General features: G+C 40.3%; 1 protein-coding gene across 1 annotated transcript in view; it reads right to left on the bottom strand.

The window, feature by feature from the left end:
- LOC131478620 (uncharacterized) overlaps positions 1-21,513 on the bottom strand; it is a 127,772-nt gene that overhangs the window by 84,639 nt on the left and 21,620 nt on the right. Inside the window, exons 5-6 of the mRNA XM_058659073.1 lie at positions 13,319-13,422; positions 11,388-11,446 (exon numbers count right to left, since the gene is read on the bottom strand). Coding sequence (XP_058515056.1) covers positions 11,388-11,446; positions 13,319-13,422 — 163 coding nt within the window. The remainder of the gene's footprint in view (positions 1-11,387; positions 11,447-13,318; positions 13,423-21,513) is intronic.

Raw genomic sequence — 21,513 nt, 5'->3', positions numbered from 1 at the left:
TAACTTTTAAGATAGTGCTTGCAACATCCTCTAAAAAATGTAACATTTATATAAAAAATAATTTGGTGTAAACTTGAGCTTGAATCCATTGTTAAATTGTCTCAAGCTATGAATTAAATCTATGTGCTACGTATTATCTAAAAGTATTTTTACATATTAAGGTAATTATTTTGCTTTCAGCCACTTATTAAGTTCTCACTGCTTTGAATCAGCAAGGGTTATGGTCTTATTTTAAAGGTATTTGAGTGATGATTTTATGTAAATAACTAAATCTAATCTATATTGTGTTATGTTAAGAAAAAAGAAAAATTCTTGTTTCTATCAGATACTTTACATCCTACCTGGTAGGCATGACCCACAGCCTACCTGCCCATGACTTGAGGCACTGCTTCTAGCTGTGCATGAGGAATGTGGACTGTGACATGACTGGAGAGTCTAAAGGGATAGACGTGCCTTCTAGCCAATTACAGTATCATTATTGGGTAGGAGGGCTGTTGGGGACCACTCCTTTCCCTATTCTACATAAGTGAAGTCCTAGCCAGAGCTGCTAGGCACAAAAAAGAAATTATAGCGTACAGATTGGAAGCAGGATGTGAAATTATTCCTGTTGCAGATGACATGATTCTCTCTCCAGGGAAACCAAAAGAGAGAACAAAGAGACTATTGGAACTCAGAGTTTGGTATTGCAGGATACAAAATGAACACACATAAACCAATGACCTTAGTGTATACAAGTAATTTCATGAGTGAGAAAGAACTGGTAAGATCAATCCCTCTCATTGACAGTAGTGGGAAAAAAGGGAGGGGGGAAGATTCAAGATTGCCAATTGGGGAATGTCTAGTGACAGTATCCAGAGGAGTGTAGAGCTGGAAGAACAGAAATTCTGTGTGAGGTGGTTAAAACTCCCTGTAGTTCACCAGAGGGAGGCAGGTGCCACACAGGTAAGGAAGAGCTGCTGAAAATGCTCCAAATCGCAGCCAGCAGCCCACAAAGATAAATACAGGCTGCAACCAAGGAGGCAGACAAAGCTTGATGAGTTTGGAACTAGTAGAGGGAGACTCCCAGTGGGGATTTGTCTTTCCCAAGGAGACAGTGGGACGCAGAGGAGCTCATAGGACAAAACACTGGTGAAGAAAGGCAAACTTGAGGACAAACCCACAGACAATGGATCAGGCAACCCCTGACTGAGGAGGGACACCATTTGGTAGGGAGCAGCTGGGGAGTGAACTATTTGAGACAAGGACATGTGAAGCAAGAATTGAGTCTGCCCACACCCAAGGAATCTTTGTCCTATGCCTCAGGTCATGGACAGGTAGGCTGTTGGTCATGGCCACCAGGTAGCAAGCAGAGATACAAGGGCAATCTCCCACACCCCCACCCTGGCTCTTGGAGCAAATTGCACCACCAAGACTTCTGTCAAAAGGGCAACCTTTCGTGCTGTGATCCTAAGATGTTGGAACAGGCATTAGAGGGCAAAATTTAACACAAGAACATCACCTTTTAATACATCACACTGCAGGCAGAATGCCTGCTACAACAATGATGACTGTGCTTGATGTAAAGTCCAATTTCTGTAGGAAAGCTATGATGGTGGGTCTGTAAGTGACTGGTTTAATTTTGAGTCCCTGTGGCATAGGTGGTTATCATGGTTATGAGAGATACCAGGATCACATGAGAGGGAGTCACAGGATCCCTGGGGGACAAAGTGTGTACTCAGATGCCAAGTCACAGGAAAATGCAGATCCCCCTGGTCACGCAGTTGTTGCTGTTGGTGCTCATTCCCACTGCTTGTGCAGCCACAGCTGTTGGCCTGCTTGACCCGCATTGGTCCGTGAGTGCTATCTGCTTCCTGAAGAAGGAGAGTCAGAGAGAAACTTGCCCCTCCCACAAGCAGTTGGAAAGGCCTTACCAACTTCCCACATCTTAGTCAGGGGTACTAGAAAACGTCAACAAAACCCTAGAGACCAAAAGCATGTATAAGATCCAAAAGGCCAAGGGAAAAGGCAGACAAACTGGAAGTAACACAAATGAGGGAGCTAGCATTTCCCTCAGAAAGGAACAAAAGATGACATGAACCTTACAGCTGCAGGATGAAGACATTGAGGAGCTCCCAGACAGGGAATACACAAAAATCATTATGAAACTCTTCAGAGACAATGAGAAATGATGGTAGAAATGCAAGGAATTTAAAGAATATATCACCGCAGAGAGATGTAATAAAACAGGTCGAAACTGAAATACTTGGGCTAAAGAACACAATAGAAACCCTAAACAACAGAATGAATGCTGCAGAAGAAAGAATATCAGAATTTGAAGATAATCGATCCAAGAACACACAATTAATCATATATTTGGAAGAAAATCTGAATAAAACCTAGAAATTTATTCAAGAAATGAATGGCACCACTAAAACATCAAATACCAGAATTATAGGAATTCCTGGAGGCATGGAAAGAGAGCCAGGATTGCAGAAGGTATTCAATGAAATTATAAAAGAGAACTTCCCAAACAATCAGAACATAAGGGGAAGCCAAACTCAGGAACCCCAAACATAGTAGATCCAAAATACCCTCATCCAGACACATTGTTGTTAAGCTCCCCACAACTGAAGATAAAGAAAGAATACTGAACCAAGCACAAAAAAGGATCAGATGGACTTTAGGGGAAAACCAATCAGAATGGCTGCCAACTTCTCAGAACAGACTCTTCAAGCAAGAAGAGAATGGAGTAACATTTTTCAGATTCTAAAACAGAAAAACTGTCAATCTACGATAATCTATCCAGCAAAGCTCTCATCTGTATTTAATAATGAAATAAAATATTTCCATAGTAAAGAGAAGCTAGAAGAATATGCCAATATTAAGCCAACCCTAGAAACACTGCTCAGAAAGAAAGGAAGTAATCATAATCAACAATGGCAAAGGGGAAGATCTTTCCATTAAAGTCCAGAAAAGATACCAAAGTTAAACAAAGACCCCAGCATGCACCTGTGCATGTGTGCACGTACACACACACACACACACACACACACACACACACACACACACGACAGGACTAATTCCCAACCTCTCAATATTAACTCTGAATACAAATGACCTAAACTCATTAATCAAAAGACAGACTAGCAGAATGCATCAAAAAGCAGGACCCATCTATCTGTTGCCTACAAGAGACACAGCTAATCAACAAAGATACAAGGAAGCTGAGAATGAAAAGATGGAAAAGGACATTTCATACCAATGGAAAGGAAAAAAGAGCTGGTGGAGCCATTCTACTATCAGATGATATAAACTTCCCCGTGAAAAATATTAAAAGAGAAAGAGGGACATTACATAATGATAAAGAAGCCATCCACCAAGAAGAAAAAACAATAGTAAGTGTATACACAACAAATGCAAGAGCACCTAGCTACATGAGGCAATTATTGACAGACCTGAGAGGAGAGACAGGTGTCAATACAATAATAGTGGGGGACCATAACACCCAATTAACATCTATAGACTGATCAACGAGACAGAAACTTAGTGAAGAAGCAACAGGTCTCACATCAACAATAGAATAAATGGATTTAATTAATATCTACACAACCTTCCATCCCACAGACACTAAATATACATTTTTTTCCAGCTGTGCATGAAACCTTCTCCAGGACTGACCATATGATAGGTCAAAAGATAAGCCTCACTAGCATTTAAAAAAAATTGAAATCATACCATGCATCTTCTTAAACCACCATGGAGTGAAACCAGAGATCAATAAATCAAAATATCCCAGTAAATCTGTAAACTCTTGGAAGATGAGCAACATGCTGGTAAACAAAGAAGAAGAAATTAAAAATTCCTTGAAACCAATGAAAACACAAACACAGCATACCAAAACCTGTGGGATACAGCCAAGGAAGTGTTAAGTGGTAAATTTACACAATTGGTGCCTACATTAGGAAACAAGAAAGACACCATGTAAATGAACTAAATATACACCTGAAAGAGATAGAAAAACAACAGCAAAAAACCCCTAAGAACAACAGAAACAAGAGATAATTAAAATAAGAGAATAAATAAACCAAATGGAGACAGGAAGAACAAAACATGAAAATTAATGAATCAAAAAGTTGGTTCTTTGAGAAAATAAACAGAATGGACATCTCACTAGCCCAACTGACAAAAACTTGGAGAAGACAAAAATTAATAGTATTAAAGATGAAAAAGGGAACACAATAACAGCCATACAGAGAATAATCAGAAATTACTACAAACAACTGTACAGAAACAAATCAGAAATCTCCAAGAAATGGATAGATTTCTGAACTCTTACCATCTACTGAGACTTAGTCAGGAGGCAACAGAAAATCTAATCAAACCAAAAATGGAGGCAGAAATCAAATCAGTAATTAAAATCCTCTAAACAAAGAAATACCACAGACCCAGATGGTTTCACTGCTGATTTCTACGAAGTATTACAAATAGAACTGACCCCAATTCTCAATTAACTAGTCAAAATAGTGGTAGGTGAGGCAATCCTTCCAAACACATTCTATGAGGCAACATCACCTTAATATCAAAACCAGATAGAAACACGATAGAAACACATGAGAAACAAGAAACTGATAGACTGATATCCTTGATGAATATCAACGCTAAAATCTTCAACAAAATATTAGCCAACAGAATACAAAAATGCATCATACAGATCATTCACCTGGACTGGGTGGGATTTATCTCCGGCATGCAGGGATGGCTTAGTATATGCAAATCTATAAATGTGATACACCACATCAAGAAACTGAAGGACAAAAACCATACAGTAGTTTCAATAAATGGAGAGAAAGCATTTGATAAAATCTGACATTCCTTAATGCCAAAAATTCTAAGCAAGGTAGACATAGAAGGAACATTCCACAACATAATCAAAGCAATTTATGAAAAACCCAATGTCAGCATCATATTGACTATGGAAATATTGGAAGCTTTCTCACTAAGATCTGGAGCTAGACAAGGATGTCCATTATTGCCACTGCTATTTAACATAGTACTGGAAGTATTCACAAGTGCTATTAGACAAGAAAAAGCAATTAAGAGAATTCAAATTAGAAAAGAGGAAGTCAATCTATCTATGATTCTATATATAGGAGAACAAAAGAAACTTCTAGAACTCATTCAAGAATTTGGTAATGTAGCAGGGTACAAAATAAATGAGCAGAATTTAATGGCCCTAGTATATACAAGTGACCCCAAGGCTGAAAAAGAACTAGTCAGTATAGTACACTTCAAAATAACAGAGATACTGAAATACCCTGCAATAAACCTAACTAAAGACATGGAAGATCTCTATGAGGAAAATTACAAAACACTGAAAAAAAGAAATAGAATAAGACTTTAAAAAGTGGAGAAATACATCATGTTCCTTGATGGGTAGAGTCAATATCATCAAAATGTCCATATTGCCAAAAGCAAATTCAATGAGATTCCAATCAAAATACCAAGAACATTCTTCACAGAGTTGGAGAAAATTGTACAGAAGTTCACATGGAAGCACAAAAGGTCACAATAGCCAGAACTATCCTGAAGAATAAGAACGTAGCTAGAAGGATCACAGTCCCAGACCTTAGGATATATTATAGGGTGTCAGTAATCAAGAGAGCCTGTTGTTGGTATAGGAACAGAGAGGAAGACCAATGGAGCAGAATAGAAACATCAAAAGGGAACCCACACATGTAAAGCCATCTGATCTTCAACAAGAGAGCAGAAAACAACCCAGGGAAGAAAGAAGGTCTCTTCAATAAATGCTGTTGGGCCAATTTGATAGTAGCCTGCAGAACTAAGAAACAAGACCCCCCACTTTTCACCATAAACAAAGATCAAACCTAAATGGATAAAAAATCTAAACCTACACCCAGAAACCATCAAACTTTTGGAACAAAAAGTTGGAATACTCTGCAAGATATAGGTGTGGGCGTAAACTTCCTAGAAAAATCACCAAAAGAAAAAAAAACACCAAAATAAGCATATGGGACTACATCAAGCATAGAAGTTTCTGGAGAGCAAAGGAAACAATCAACAAAGTGAAAAAGTAACCAACAGAATGGGAGAAAAATCTTTGCACACTACATAGGAGATATGGGATAATATCCAGAATATAAGAATTCCAGAATAATCATAACGATAAAACACACAAACCAGTCCAGAATTGGGTGAAGGAAATGGACAAACCTTTATCGAAGGAAAAATTCAAATGGTTAGGGCCCGGTGGCGTGGCCTAGCAGCTAAAGTCCTCACCTTGAACGTGCCGGGATCCCCAATGGGCGCCGGTTCTAATCCTGGAATCTCCACTTCCCATCCAGCTCCCTGCTTGTGGCCTGGGAAAGCAGTCGAGGACAGCCCAAAGCCTTGGGACTCTGCACCCGTGTAGGAGACCTGGAGGATGTTCCTGGATCCTGGCTTCGGATCGGCACAGCACCAGCCATTGCGGAAGATCTTTCTCTCTCTCTCCCCTCCTCTCTGTATATCTGACTTTCCAATAAAAATAAAATAAATCTTTAAAAAAATTCAAATGGTTAACAAGCATATGAAAAAATGCTCAAGCTCCCCAGAAATAAGGGAAAGTCAAATAAAAACAACACTGAGGTTCCACTTAATTCCAGTGAGAATGGCCCACATACAGAAAACTACTAACACCTGCTGGTGAGGATGTTGGGAAAATGGACCCTACTCCACTGCTGGTGGGATTGCAGGCTTGTGTAGCCACCATGGAAGTCAGGATGGAGAATACTCAGACAACTGAAAATCCACCTGTGATATGACACAGCAATCCCACTTTTTGGAATATATTCAAACTTCTTGATACATGAGAAAGCAACGTGCACCCGTATATTAATTGCAGTGCAATCAACAATTGCAAAAAAAAAAAAAAAAAGGAAACAACCTAGATGCCCATTGAGAGAGGACTAGATAAAGAAACTGGTTCATCTACTCTGTGGAATACTACTCAGCTATTAAAAAGAATGAAACTCTATCATTTGCATCCAAATTGGCCCAACTGAAGACCATTATGCTAAGGGAAATGAGCCAATCCCAAAAGGTCAGACATCATATGTTCACTCTAATATAATTCCCATAAAAATACACAATAAAAAAGGAGAACAAGCACACATATGTAACACCACAAACAAAGGACACAATGAAGATCCGAATACCAGGAATCAAGGAAAATAAATAGAAGTCATCTCTACTAAGGAATGAAACTTCTAAGTATACCTAGACAACAAAAAAGTTACAATACCTATTACTGACCATGCCAATAATATCATTACCCATGTAAGGAGCAAAAAGTTGGAACCATTTCTCTTTCATCACTGATTTTAAGTGATTGTCCCCTGTCGATGCTCAATGCTAATATGGCTAGGGGTTTTGTGCTCATCCTCTTAAGAAAATGTCCCTTTCTTGTTTGAATTTGTAGTTTTGTGGTGTCAAATCTAATTATTTTTACTGTGAATTTCACCTTTTCACACTTCGTAGTTATTTGTCTTTTTCAATAAGTTCTTCTGATTCATTAATTGATCATCCATAAGAGACAGTTTGATTGCTTGTAAACACCTGAGATTGTAAATATTCTGTTCAACACTGTTTTTGCTCCATCTCAGGGGTAATGATGTTCTAGGTTTAATTGTAATTTATTCAGCACCACAAGAAGATTTTTCATTTTCTTTTTCACAACTCTAGCAATGCATTGGTATTTTCGTAGCACATTTGTTAACTTCAAGTTGATGAACATTTACTCTTTTTTTCCCTGTTGTAGACTGTGTTCACTGACTCTGTATTTATGGGGATGTAAAATAGAAGTGTAGCAAAGACTGATGTGTTCAGATGTGGAACAAAGTGAAGTATGTCTCTATGCATCCAGACCAAAGACAGACTCCCAGTGAAACAGTTGAAAACATCCTAACAGTAGGATGCTGGACTCTCCAACATTGTCCATGCCCACAATGATGGGAAACACCTCAATAACAGCATGATGGACTTATGACTGTTCATGAAGGACCACCCATTGTAATACTAGAGGGAAAATCATTGGGTGGGGAGGAAAGGTACTTGGGGAGGGGGATGGGAAATCCCAGAGCCTATGGAACTGTATCATTATACAATAGTAAAAAATAATTTAAAAACCGTTAAATATCTTGGAAAATTTCAATTAATATGAAGGAACCTCCATGATGAAAAGTGCTAAGGATTAAAGAAATCGAAGACACCAAAACATGGAAAAATCGGGCATGTTTGTGAATTGGCTAATTCAATATCATCAAAATGTTCATATCACTGAAAGTAATCTATAGAGTTAATGCAATTACAATAAAAACTGCAACCAAAATGACATTCTTCTGAGATTTACAAAAAATGATGCAAAAATTATTGTGAAAACCCAAGAGACCCCGAATAGCTAAAGCATTTCCAAGAAATAAAAACAACACCAGAGGCTTCACATCAGATTTCTAAATGTACTACAGGGGAACTGTAATCCAAACAGTCTGGTTCTGGCATAAATGCAGACATTTTGTAACAAAATGAAATGGAATAGAAATTCCTTAAGTAAATCCATAATCTGTAACCAATTAATTTTTGTCAAACAAATTGATACCAGCCTGGAGAGATAGGACAGTGTCTTTTACAAAATATTCTGGGAAAATTAGATATATGCTTGCAGAAATAAGAAATAAAACCCCATCTTTTTATACAAAAATAAACTCCAGATGTGTCAAGATTCTAAGCCTGTGATCTGTCACCAAAAAAATTACTGAGGAAAATTCCAGGAACACTCTATAAGATATACTCATGGGCAAAGGCTTCTTGGAAACGACTCTAGAAGCAAAGGTAATTAAAGTAAAAATTAACAAGTGGGGTTGCATCAAACTATGAAGCTTCTGCACTGCAAGCAATTGTGCAATAAAGTGAAGAGAAAATCAACAGAATGGGAGAAAATGTTTACGAGCTATACAACAAATAGAGGACTAATATCCAGGATCTACAAAGAGCTCCAGAAACTCAATAAAAGCAAAATAAATAACTCCGTTAAGAAATGGACAAAAGACACGAACACATAATCCTCACTAGATGAAAGTCAAATGGCTAGTAGACACATAAAAAATGTTTGGGTTCTCTAGATATCAAGGAAACATTAATAAAAGCCACAATGAGGCTCCATCTAACCCCAGTGAGAATAACCAACATACAGAAATCAACAAACAATAATTACTGGCAGGTTGCAGGGGAAAAGGTACCCTAATCCACTGTTGATGGGAATGTAAGCTAGTGCAACCACTGAGGAAAATCAGTATGAAGATTCCTCAGATAACTGAAACTAGATCTAGCCTATGACCCAGCTATCCCATTCCTGGGTATAAAACCAAATAAAATGAAATTTGCATTAAAGAGGGTTACTTGCAACCCTATGTTTATAGTAGTGCAATTCACAATAGCTAAGGCATGGAACCAACTGAAATGCCCATCAACAGATGAATGTTTAAAGAAAATATGGTACATTTATACTATTGAACACTACTCAAACACAACAAAATAAATTTTACTGTTTTTACAGCAAGATGAAGCCAGCTGTAAGCCATTATACTTAGTGAAATAAGCAAGTCCCCAAAAGACAAATATATATTCTCTCTGGTCTATGACAACTAAAACACAAACACAAAATACATAAGGGCCCAGTATAGTAGCTGAGCTGCTGGGGTCCTAGCCTTGCACGCCCCGGGATCCCATATGGGCGCCAGTTCTAGTCCCGGAAGCTCCACTTCCCATCCAGCTCCCTGCTTGTGGCCTGGGAAAGCAGTTGAGGACGGCCCAATGCATTGGGACGCTGCACCTGCACCTGCACCTGCGTGGGGGACCTGGAGGAGGCTCTGGGCTCCTGGCTTTTGATTAGTGCGGCTCTGGCTGTTTCGGCCACTTGGGGAGTGAATCATTGGATGGAGGTCTTTCTCTCTGTCTCTCCTCCTCTCTGTATACTTGACTTTCCAATAAAAATAAAAGAAAAATAAATCTTTTTCAAAAAAACCCAAAACAACAACAACCAAAAAACCCTATAAACTCTATAACTGAAATTATCCTGCTAGTAATTCGCTGCTGTAAAGAGCATGCATCTTTGCTGCCTAGTAATTTTAGGATTTCCTATTATATTTTGGTGTATTTTTCCCTCTACTTGCCACGTCATGATACATTTATAGATCACAATTTTAAACTTGTAACTGTGAGATGCTATTGTAATAACATGAAGAAAGTGATAAGAGTGGGTGTAGTCTGTATCATGAAAAATAAGAAACCTACTCATTTTATATAACAAAATATAAATAGAAATTTGCTGAATGGTCACAAGAGAAGAATTGGGGACAGTAAGAGTATTCACTGTGAGATGGTATATGGAAGTATAGATTTTTTTTTCAAAATGGAATAAAATCTGGTATGGCTTGAGGGAGAATGAGATGATTTATCCTAGCTAAAACTCAGAAACAGGAGAAATAGGAAAAGTTTAGATGTTTCAGGGCCTTACAAGATTGATCTTTGAATTTATATGTTTATATACTATGTATTGTATATCATACATATTCATTTTATAACCTAGAAAAGTACACATTAATTTGTATTTGTCTTTATAGTTTGAGGTTTATACTATGCTATAGGTGTGAATTTTTGTGCTCCCCCAAAATTGGTATGTGAATCCCTGACCCACAGTGTGATATTTGAAAACAGGACCTTTGGGAAGTAACTAAAGTTAAATAAAATCATGCAGATGAAGAGCTGATGATAGAATTAGTGGCCTTCTCATGAAAGAAAGAGGGAGAGTTCTTTTGCTCTTTCCCTGTGTTTACACACTGAAGGAAAATATAGGACACAGTGGTATATACTGCCAATATGCAAATCAAGAAGAGAACAGTTTTTCCAGAAACTGAACTGGCCATTATCTTGATCTTAGACTTCTAAACTCCAGAACTATGAGAAAATAAATCTCTGTAGCTTAACCATCCTCCTAAGAGACAAAACATATCACTATGATGTTATGACAGATACAAAACTTTCTACATTGGTCCAAATTCATAGAATGTGTGTCAAGAATGAACTTTAATATAATAATGGACTTTGGGTGATAATGATGTGTCAGTGTAGGCTCACTGATTGTAACAAATGTCACTCTGGTTTGGGCTACTGCTAGTAGAGGAATCTGGTCATGAGAGGGTTTGGAGGACAAATCAATTTTATTATGAAGCTAATTCTCTAAAAATTGTTTCTTAGCTGAAAACATCACTTAAAAGCTTCAAACATTTCAGGACATGATCAAGATACAAGAATGCAATATACATCTTCAATAACAATACAAAGGAGGAAGATACCTTTTTCAGATGTTCCAAAGGTTTGGCTGCCTTGTGCATTCAGATTAGCCAGCATTGCTCTAGGATACAGAAATAAATTAGAGTTGTCTGAGAATACGCTGACAACAACAATTTAAAAAGTCAGAGCAAGTAAAATTTTCATCCACAGGGTGCAAAAATTGCCTATTTGTGCTGGAAAAGAGGAAGTTAATTGAGGATATTGATGTTATGCTTTTAACTTCATAATGGTATATATTCCAATTTTGAAATGTTGGCAGAGATGTGACATTTATTATTTAATTTACATGAATATATATGTGACAGAAAAGATCATGGAATTGGTGGTTCTGAGAAATAAAGTTTAAATGGAACTACTTTTTTTTAAAAAATTGAACTTCCTAAACAAAAGCAATCTTTAACAAAAAAGAGCATTTAAGTTGCACAAAGTAGGCCATTTTCTTTCTTTTTTAAAAAACAATAAAACAGACTCAAGAGAGTTCCAAATACTGACTTTTTAAAGATTTATTTAATTTTAATGGAAAGTCAGATATACAGAGAGGAGGAGAGACAGAGAGAAAGATCTTCCATCAGATGGTTCACTCCCCAAGTGGCCAAAGCAGCCAGAGCCACACCATTCAAAAGCCAGGAGCCCAGAGCCTCCTCCAGGTCCCCCACGCAGGTACAGGTGCAGGTGCAGGTGCAGGGTCCCAAGGCTTTGGGCCGTCCTTGACTGCTTTCCCAGGCCACAAGCAGGGAGCTGGATGGGAAGTGGAGCTTCCGGGATTAGAACCGGCGCCCATATGGGATCCCGGGTATGTGCAAGGTGAGGACTTTAGCCGCTAGGCCACTGTGCTGGGTCCTAAATACTGACTTTTTAAAGAACACTGTTTGTTTTGCTGTTAGGAGAAGCTGTTTTTGTCAGAAATAGATTCACCACCTCTCTCATCTTTAAACTCCTCAATTCTTAACCAAAATTAGGGGTCATGCCTTTAAAAAGAACATAAAAATTCTGAAGAAGACAACACTCAAAAGTACCCTGGAAAAAGGCTAAAATACAATAAAACAAATTGGGATTGGCATTGTGGGGTAGCTGTTTAAGCTGCTGCCTGTGACAACACATAGGTGCCGTATGAGCAGCAGCTCAAGTCCTGGTGGCTGCCTTTTTGATCCAGATCCCTGCTAATGCATTTGGGAAAGCAGTGCAAGATGACCCAAGTGCTGAGTTCCTGCCGACCACGTAGCACCGGATGTAGTCCTAGACTCCTGGCTTTGTCCTGTCCCAGCTTAGACTTTTGAAGCCATTTGAGAGAGTGAACGAGAGGCTGGAAGCCCTCTCTCTTTCCTCTTCTCTCTCTGTAACTTTGCTTCTTTTTTTTCTTGAGATTTACTTACAGTTTTCTTTGAAAGGTAGAGTTAGGAGGAGAAATAAAGAGGAGAGAGAAACCTTCCATTCCCCTTCTTCACTCCCTAAATGACGGTAACAGCCAGAGCTGGCTGGTCTGAAACCAGGAGCCAGGAGCCAGGAGCTTCCTCCGGGTCTCTTACATGGGTATAAGGGGTCCAAGGATTTGGATTACCCTCTTTTGCCTTTCCAGGTCATTAGCAGGGATTTGGATTGAAAGTGTAGCTGTCGGGACTCAAACAGGCACTTATGGGATGCTGGCACTGCAGGTGGAGGCTTAGCCCAAAACGCCACAGGGCTATCCTCTGTAAGTTGGCCTTTCAAATGAATAAATAAGTGCTAAAAAACAAAACAGTGCCCACAATTCAGCAATATAATATCACAGTTTTTTGGTGATAGGATTATTATTAGTAATCTAATGACCTTGCAATAATCCTTCCATCCGATACCTAGAGCAATATTTCAAGCTCAAAGGACAGGAAAGTCTTAAACGCCTGTATTTTCTCCTCCCTGGATGTATCCCAACCCAAGTAAGTTTAATGTCACATACCTATACAATGAGAGATTTGTGTTTATGTTGCCAATCGTGATCCGCACATTATCATCAGTGTCACTGTCATTGTCACTGTTCTCGTCTTCTTCCTTGATGGGCACCTATAAAGTGATTAAGACACAAGGGAAAGTCAAAATGGAAACAGGGTAACAGAATACTTGACAGAACTTTCAGAAAGCAAAGATTTATTTTTTGATGCAATGAGTTGACTGTATGCTTTATTGTAAAAGAAAGTTTTATTGGGCCCGGCGGCGTGGCCTAGCAGCTAAAGTCCTCACCTTGAAAGCCCGGGATCCCATATGGGCGCCGGTTCTAATCCCGGCAGCTCCACTTCCCATCCAGCTCCCTGCTTGTGGCCTGGGAAAGCAGTCGAGGATGGCCCAATGCATTGGGACCCTGCACCCGCGTGGGAGACCTGGAAGAGGTTCCTGGTTCCCGGCTTCGGATTGGCGCGCATCAGCCCGTTGCAGCTCACTTGGGGAGTGAATCATCGGACGGAAGATCTTCCTCTCTGTCTCTCCTCCTCTGTGTATATCTGGCTGTAATAAAATAAATAAATCTTTAAAAAAAAAAAAAGAAAGTTTTATTTATTTGAGAAAGAGAAAGAGAGAGATCTTCCATTCACTGATTCACTCCTCCAATAGCTAAAACTCCTCCTATGCTAAAACTAGGAGCTTCACCTCAGTCTCCCAAGTGGCAGGGGTCCAGATGGTAGATACATCTTCCGTTGCTTTGATAGGTGCATTAGCAGAGAGCTTGATTGTAAGTAGAGTGTCCTGGACTGAAACTGAAGCACATATGGAATGCGAGCATTGCAGGTGGCAGCTTAGGCTACTGTGTCATAGCAACAAATTCAGATTTATGTCTTAATGTTAACATTTCATGTGATTTGGTAGCTTATTTATAGTTTATTAAAGTGTAGTTGACAAATAGGGATATCATACAATTAATGCCAATAGTTTAATGTATTTGTGAAATGATTACTGCAGCCAAATTTATCAGCATAATCATCATCAAACGGAAGAAAGGCAAAGTTTGGGGAGATCAGTGTTGGGGTGCAGCCAATACTGCCTGCAATGTGGGCATCCTAGAAGAGTGCCAGTTTGTGTCCACATCCTTTTCAGCTTCCTGCTAAGGTACCTGGGAAAGCAATTTAGGATTTGTTAAGTGTTTGAGTCTCTGACATCCTTGTGAAGCTCCAGATGGAATTCCCAACTCCTGGCTTTGGCATGGCCCTGCCCAGGTCATTGCAACCATTTGAGGAGGATGGAAGATCAAAGATAAAGCACTTTCTCTCTTTCTGTATTCCTCCCTCCCTCTCTTTCTCTTCTTTTTTCTCTTTGTCTTGCAACTGCATTTTAAGTAAATAAATGTCATTAAAAAATAATGTTTGGACAAAGCTTAGCAACCAGCTCTACAATTTCTTACCCTTACAAATCAAGATTTTTTTAGGCAAATATTTAATAACTTTTTGGAAATGGACCTTCAGAACAGTATTCTTGTGACAGCAGGTTACACAATTTAACAGTATCAGAAAACCTGATGTGATTGAACAGTTGGTTCTAGAACACTTCAGCAGTCTCATTTGATGATATAATTCTTAATTTTATTATTATTATTGATACTTATTTCTTTCTTTCAAACTCTCAAAAAGATTATATCCACCAGTCTCACACATTCAAGCTCTTCAGTGTTATAATTTCAGGGTAGGTATACTGAAGTTACTTGAGGAATTGTTACTTGCATATTTGATATTCTGTACATATAAGTAAACCGCTCACTAATACTTAGTTATAGCCCCAAATCAATACTTGCAGTGCCTTTTCAATCACTTGCAGATATGCCCAGAGTCATGAAAAAGTTGCTGATTCACCTGACTTACACATTCTTAGGTAGACCTGTCTACTTATTTCAGCTCTCATGCAGTAAACAAAATACCATTTGTGTTATGCATTCAGTGTAACATATTCCACATTTCTGTTGATGATTTTACTGTTTAAAATGTTCCCAAACATAGTGTGGAAGCTTGATCTAGAGTGGCTACAGGAAAGCTGTGGTGTCCCTTATGGCCAAAATATATAGATTAGATAATCTTTACTGAGGCTTGAAATAGAGGGTTTTTGATCATATGTTTATTGTTAATGGATCAACGATATATTTAAACAAGGTAACTTTAAATATAAACACATACAAAATAATGTGATATGTTGACTGGCTGACAAAAGAGTGACCATAGCAATAACCTAGCTGCTTATATCTCCTAGGAATAAGGATTCAGTATTTGCTAACTTGATGTGACAAGGGTTCTGTTAATGTTTTGTGACACTGTTCTAAAACTTATTCTTCTAATCCATGTCCCTTCCAGAATTTTTGTTAGTGAGTTTCATAGGTAGTAAGCATGTTTAACAGATTTCAATGTGTTAAGAAGCTATGAGGGGCAAGGGCAGTGGAGCCCACCATGGCTGTGCATCAATGAGGAGAGAGGTTGGGGTGGGGCCATTGAAGACTATTCAAGGTGTATATGATGGCTGCTAAGGTCTTCCATATAACAGGCCACTGTACCTGCATGTGAGCAACAGAACTGGGACAGATATGGAGCAGATAGCAGGGCTCAGAAGGTCTCCTAAGGCTGAGCCTCTACACCTGTCAGCATGCAGGAGAACTAGACCTGGGACCAGCCAGATGAGGGTGCTTGGAGGCTCTCCTGGGGCTGAGCTGTTGCATCTGCTGGTGCCCATAAGGTCAGGAGATGGAGGTGGGAGGACAGGCCAGGTTTAAGCACCTACCAGCACACATGAGTGCCAGATCAGGAGACCAGCTTGGTAGGGACTCTGTAATGTTGCCTTGATTAAAACAAGGTACTTGCTGGTAAGCGCAATAGCTGGGTCTGGGGGCAGACCAAGCCAAGCTGCTGCGACTATTGGTATCATGAAGGCAGGGACAGGGAGGCAGGCTGAGTCACTGCTGCAACTCCATTCACATGGGATCCAGATTTAGGGACAGGACTGATATGAGTCTGGAAGGATCCCCTAACTAGTAGCTGTACCTATTGGTACACATGAGAGTTGGGGCTGGGGTATGGCAGGATCAGGCTGCAGTACCCATTGGAGTGCATGGAAGCTGGGTCAGGGGTATGGCCTTTTTGGGGGAGGATTGAACGGGTCTCCCAACTGGGTCACTACACCTGTTGGCACCCATGAGAGTCAGGTAAGGGGCAGGCCATGCTAACTTGCAGCACCCACCAGCACACTCATGTGCCAGGTCTGAAGGCAGGCTGGGTTGGGCTACTACACCTGCTGGTACATATAAGGGCAATGGCTGCGGGTTGGCTGGGCCAAGCCACTACACTCACTGGCACACTCAAGAGCTGGGTCTGGGGAAGGAACTAGTAGGTGCTCAAGGGATCTCCCCAGCTGGGCCTCTGTATCCACTGGTGCATGTGAGAACTGGGGCTTGGGAATGTCTGGGATAGATCATTGCACCCAGTGGTGCATGTGGGTGGTAGGCCAGCCTGGTAGGTAACCCCTCCACCCCCACACCATATACATACCCACAGATACATACAGGAGATAAACAAGCAGCAGTCCAGATTAGGCTGCAATAACCACTGGGAAGCATGAGTGTTAGGGCGGGGAGTGCACTGGGTAGGGTGACCTGGTCAGAAGTGAACCCTCAGATTCATCGGAGTAACTTAGGTTAACAGGATCTCTGATCTCAGAGATGTCCCATAGACATGTGGCCTGACCTCAGAGCACATGTTGTGAGACAGCCACCTGCATTACTGACTTCAGAAAAAGACACACATGAAAGATGCCAGGGACACATGAAAGACAACTGAGTCCTCTAATCCAACAGTAGACCTCAAGTAACTCATCAAAGGATGGAAAGAAAAGCAATTGGCACAAAATTTCAGAGAAAGTTCACAGAAAGCACTCAGGTCTGTGGACACTCTGAGGTAGCCATGGATAACCAAAAGGCCTCAGATCTTACATAGACAGAGCAATGAAGAGCTCCTGTGAGACGGAATATGTCACCTTTTATACCGAGAAGCCAACAACATCTTAAAGCAATCAAGATCCAGGGGAAACAGTCACAATCACTGAAGAGAAAGCATCTTGCCAGCAATAAAAATTGTGTATATTAGGGTCAGAACCTGAATTACTAAACAGCAAGCTTAGGGCCACAGGCCAGAGGTTGCATTTCCTCAGTTCTATGTCAGTCTTACCCATCAGTCACTCAAGTAACACCCTCAGGACATTTTGTTTTACCCCATTGAGGCCCTTGAGGTGGCATCAAGAGACCAATTCTGTCACCCAACACTAGTGTAGTCTCACACAACAAGGAATGATGCACTCTCCCAAAACCCTACACCAAAGAGAATTCTTTCATCCCTTCTTCTCCACCACCCTCTTCATCCCTACCAATGGCCCACATGTATCTGCAATCCCCATCCCTTCATCACTGTAATGAACACTGAAATGTTAACTTAAAAAATCAAAATAAATTACATTTTCTAAGTGTTAAAAGAAGTTATGTGAGAACAAGAGGGCATGATAGAAAGCACCTCTGTTGTATGCTCCCATAGCAGCAATAATTTAGCAGCCATCCACAGACAAAAGTACTTTTTGGGGGAGCTTTGGGACTGAGGTAGGAGACTGGGAAACCCTGTGGAGTTCAAGACCAAAGAGGGAAAGCTGTGAGCAGACATGTCTACATCCAGGTGATGGACTTGCTAAACTGGTCCTGGCTACAGCCTGTGCGTGATAAATTTGGCTATCTACAGTTGAATCTGATCCTGTCAGCAGCTACATCTGCCAGGAGACCCAAGAGGAACCATGTCCATTTAAGCCTTTGGTAACAAGCCTGCAGACCTCAGGCCCTGAAGGAACCTGTCACTTGGCTCCAGCTTCTTTGAATTGTGATCTAGGGCATGCACAAGAACATACCTGGGAACATGCTTGGGAGCATGCCTACCCACACTCCTAAAAGCAGGTCTGCAGAAATCCGTCCCACATAAAATTATTAAAGGAACCTGCATTGTGGCAGTTGGTTAAACCACTGTCTGCTATGCTGGCATCCCATATGAATGATAATTCCAGTTCCAGTTGTTCTTTTCTGATTCAATTTCCTGATAATGAGCCTACAAAAGCAGTGGAAGAGGCTCAGTATGGTAGCCTACTGGCTAAAGCTCTCACCTTGAACATGCCAGGATCCCACCTGTGTGCCGGTTCATATCCCGGCTGCTCCACTTCCCTTCCAGCTCTTTACTTGTGGCCTGGGAAAGCCAAAGCTGTGGGGCTCTGCACCCATATGGGAGACCAGGAAGAAGCTCCTGGCTCCTGATTTCAGCTAGTTTCAGCTCTGGCTATTGCGGCCACCTGGGAAATGAACCAGTAGATGGAAGATCTTTCTGTCTCTATTCTTTTCTCTGGAAATCTGACTTTCTAATAAAAAAGCAGTGAAAGACTGTCCAGGTGCTTAACTCTGTGCCACTCATGTGGGAGATCCCGAAGCAGTTCCAGATTCCTAGTCATTGTAGCCATCTGGAGAGTGAAATAGGAGATGATTTTCTCTTTCCCTATTACTCTGCCTTTCAACAAAAATGAGTCTTTAAAATAAAAATAAAAACTGTTTAAGGGGCTGGCACCAGCCACCCAAATGGGATGGCCCATAACTGGCTGCAAGCCACCATCTTATCATGTCAGCTGAGAGCAAATTCCACAGTTATTCACTGACTTCAGCCTGGAGAACTGATGGGATCTGTGCAACTGTGAAGCTTGGAGCATGGAAGCTACATTGCTTTATCTCCTTTCTGACCCAAGCAGGGCACCATTTTTGGCAGCAAAATCATGAACTGCATTTCTGCTCTGCTCCTACCAGCATCAGAGTCAAAGCAATTATGTTTTGCAAAAGACAAATCCCTATATCCTGTAACTGGGAGTTTTGGGGAATTAACTGCAGAACTATGCTCATGCTCTCTATGTGAGCTGGGGGATGAACCTTAGCTTCTTGGGGCTAACACCAGAAGCAGTCTGTAAAATATCCTCTGCCATCATTTGTTTCCTTCAGCACCAAGAACGAGACCCTGGTTATCCTATTCACTAGGAAGACTGACACCAAACTCTGTGTGAGTTGAAGACACACATCCAAAGAAACCATAATTCACCTCAAAGCCACACTTCTATCCCTACAGTCTATAGTAGACTAGACCACTGTGCCTCTTACAGACATAGCTGACAATGATTAAGACAAAAAAAATCACTCAGAAACTGCACACCTTGGATCACCTAGAACTAAATTCAAATCAACAACACAAGTAATACCTGCATTCCAAAAACTGTTTTCCAATAAAACTTACCCCATAAAGAAAAAATGACAAGTACAACAGATGGGCAGATAACATTGGAACATAGGAGACATGAAGATCAAGGTAGCATGACATGTTCAAAAGAACACAATAACCTTCCAGATCTTGAACCAAAGGCAATCTACAAAATGACAGAATTCAAAATAATGATTGCAAGGAAACTGAACCAGATGCAAGAGGATTCAGATAGATTAAAGAAAAGAAGAAATCCAAGAGGCACATGAATACGAATATTACTGAGATAAAATTTATTAAGAAGAACCAAATAGAAATTTTGGAAGATACAGAAAGATCTTTCATCCACTGGTTCACTCCCCAAGTGGCCATAATGGCCAGAATTAAGCTGAAGCCAGGATCCAGGAGCTTCTCTGAGTCTCCCATGGAGAGAGAGAAGCTTTTTCTTGGTCTTCCAAGTGTGTGCAGGGTCCCCAGGCTTTGGGCCAGCCTCCACTGCCCTCCCAGACCACAAGCAGGGAACTGGAAGGGAAGTGGAGCAGCTGGGACATGAACCGGCACCCACATGGGATCTGAGTGCCTGCAAGGAGAGGTTCAAGAGCTAGATCATTGTGCTCGGCCTGGAGATGAAATCTTTATTTAAGGGATTCAAAGATGGCTGAATAGGGAAATGATATGCTGATTTTTTTTATCAGGGAAATCCAGTGGAAGAGAGGCACAGAAGTGCATTCCCAGGGAAATGCTAGAAAGAAGTTTACAGGGGAAATACTAGTTTGCAGAATAGTGGGGGAAATACCATAGAAAAGTGTGAGTCATATGATTGTACATTCACTAGCAGGGGTATCCTGTGGTCTAGCTGGAGGAGTTTGTAGGGACAGTGGAGAGACACCATGGAACAGTGTGGACAGTGTGACTGCACACTAGTTAGCAGGGATACCACTGGAGTCCCCTGTGGCCCATCTGGAGGAGACTGCAGACTGTTGAGAGCAAGGTGGTGGCAGGCCTTCACAGTCAGGGTCACTGGTGATATTGTCTGACACAGAATCTTGCAGATAACACTGACTTTGGGTTTTGAGAGAAATCTAGAATATTTCAGAGGATCTCCATTTACACTAAAAGCTGATTTTTCATCAGAAACCCTGTAGGTTAGGAGAGAATGAAGAGACATAACCCAGGTCCTAAAATAAGGATACTTCCAACCAAGAGTACTGTGCCCAGTAAAGCTCTCATTTATAAATGAGGGAGAAATAAAGACTTTCCAGAAGAAAGAGAAATCAAAGGAATTTGCCACCACCCATTCAGTGAGACAAAACACAGAAAAGGAGAACAATAGCCATCCTAAATAAAAAATGTGAAAGTAGAAAATCTCTTAGTTAAATTATAAAGAAATTCCAAGGCAAGCAATAGGTATATTTATGTGAAAATGGTAGAAGCAGCCTGGGTTGCTTTCAATGACAACCTTGCATGTAAATGGGCTAAACTCCTCAATCAAAAGATAACAACTGGCTGAAGTGATACGAAAACAGCACTCATCTATTTGCTATCTATGGGAAACATACCTTACTGACAAAGATACACACAGACTTAAAGTGGAAAGGATAGGGAAACATATCCCATGCCAATGGACAGGTAAGACAAGTTGGTATAGCCATCCTATCATTAGACAAAATAGATTTGAATACAAAAATTATTAAAAAGGAAAAAGTAGGATATTACATAATGATTAAGGAATAAATTCAACAAGAAGATGTGACTTCAGTAAATATATATGCACCCAATGCAATGGAATCAGACTGGTTAAAACTAATGTTAGTGAATCTAAAGGGATACACAAACTCTAATACAATAACAGTGAGGGTTTCAACACTCT

Source organism: Ochotona princeps, chromosome X (genome assembly GCF_030435755.1).
Source record: "Ochotona princeps isolate mOchPri1 chromosome X, mOchPri1.hap1, whole genome shotgun sequence".
NCBI lineage: Eukaryota > Metazoa > Chordata > Mammalia > Lagomorpha > Ochotonidae > Ochotona > Ochotona princeps.
Note: the sequence above shows the minus strand (reverse complement) of the source record. Positions and strands in the feature narration are given on the sequence as shown.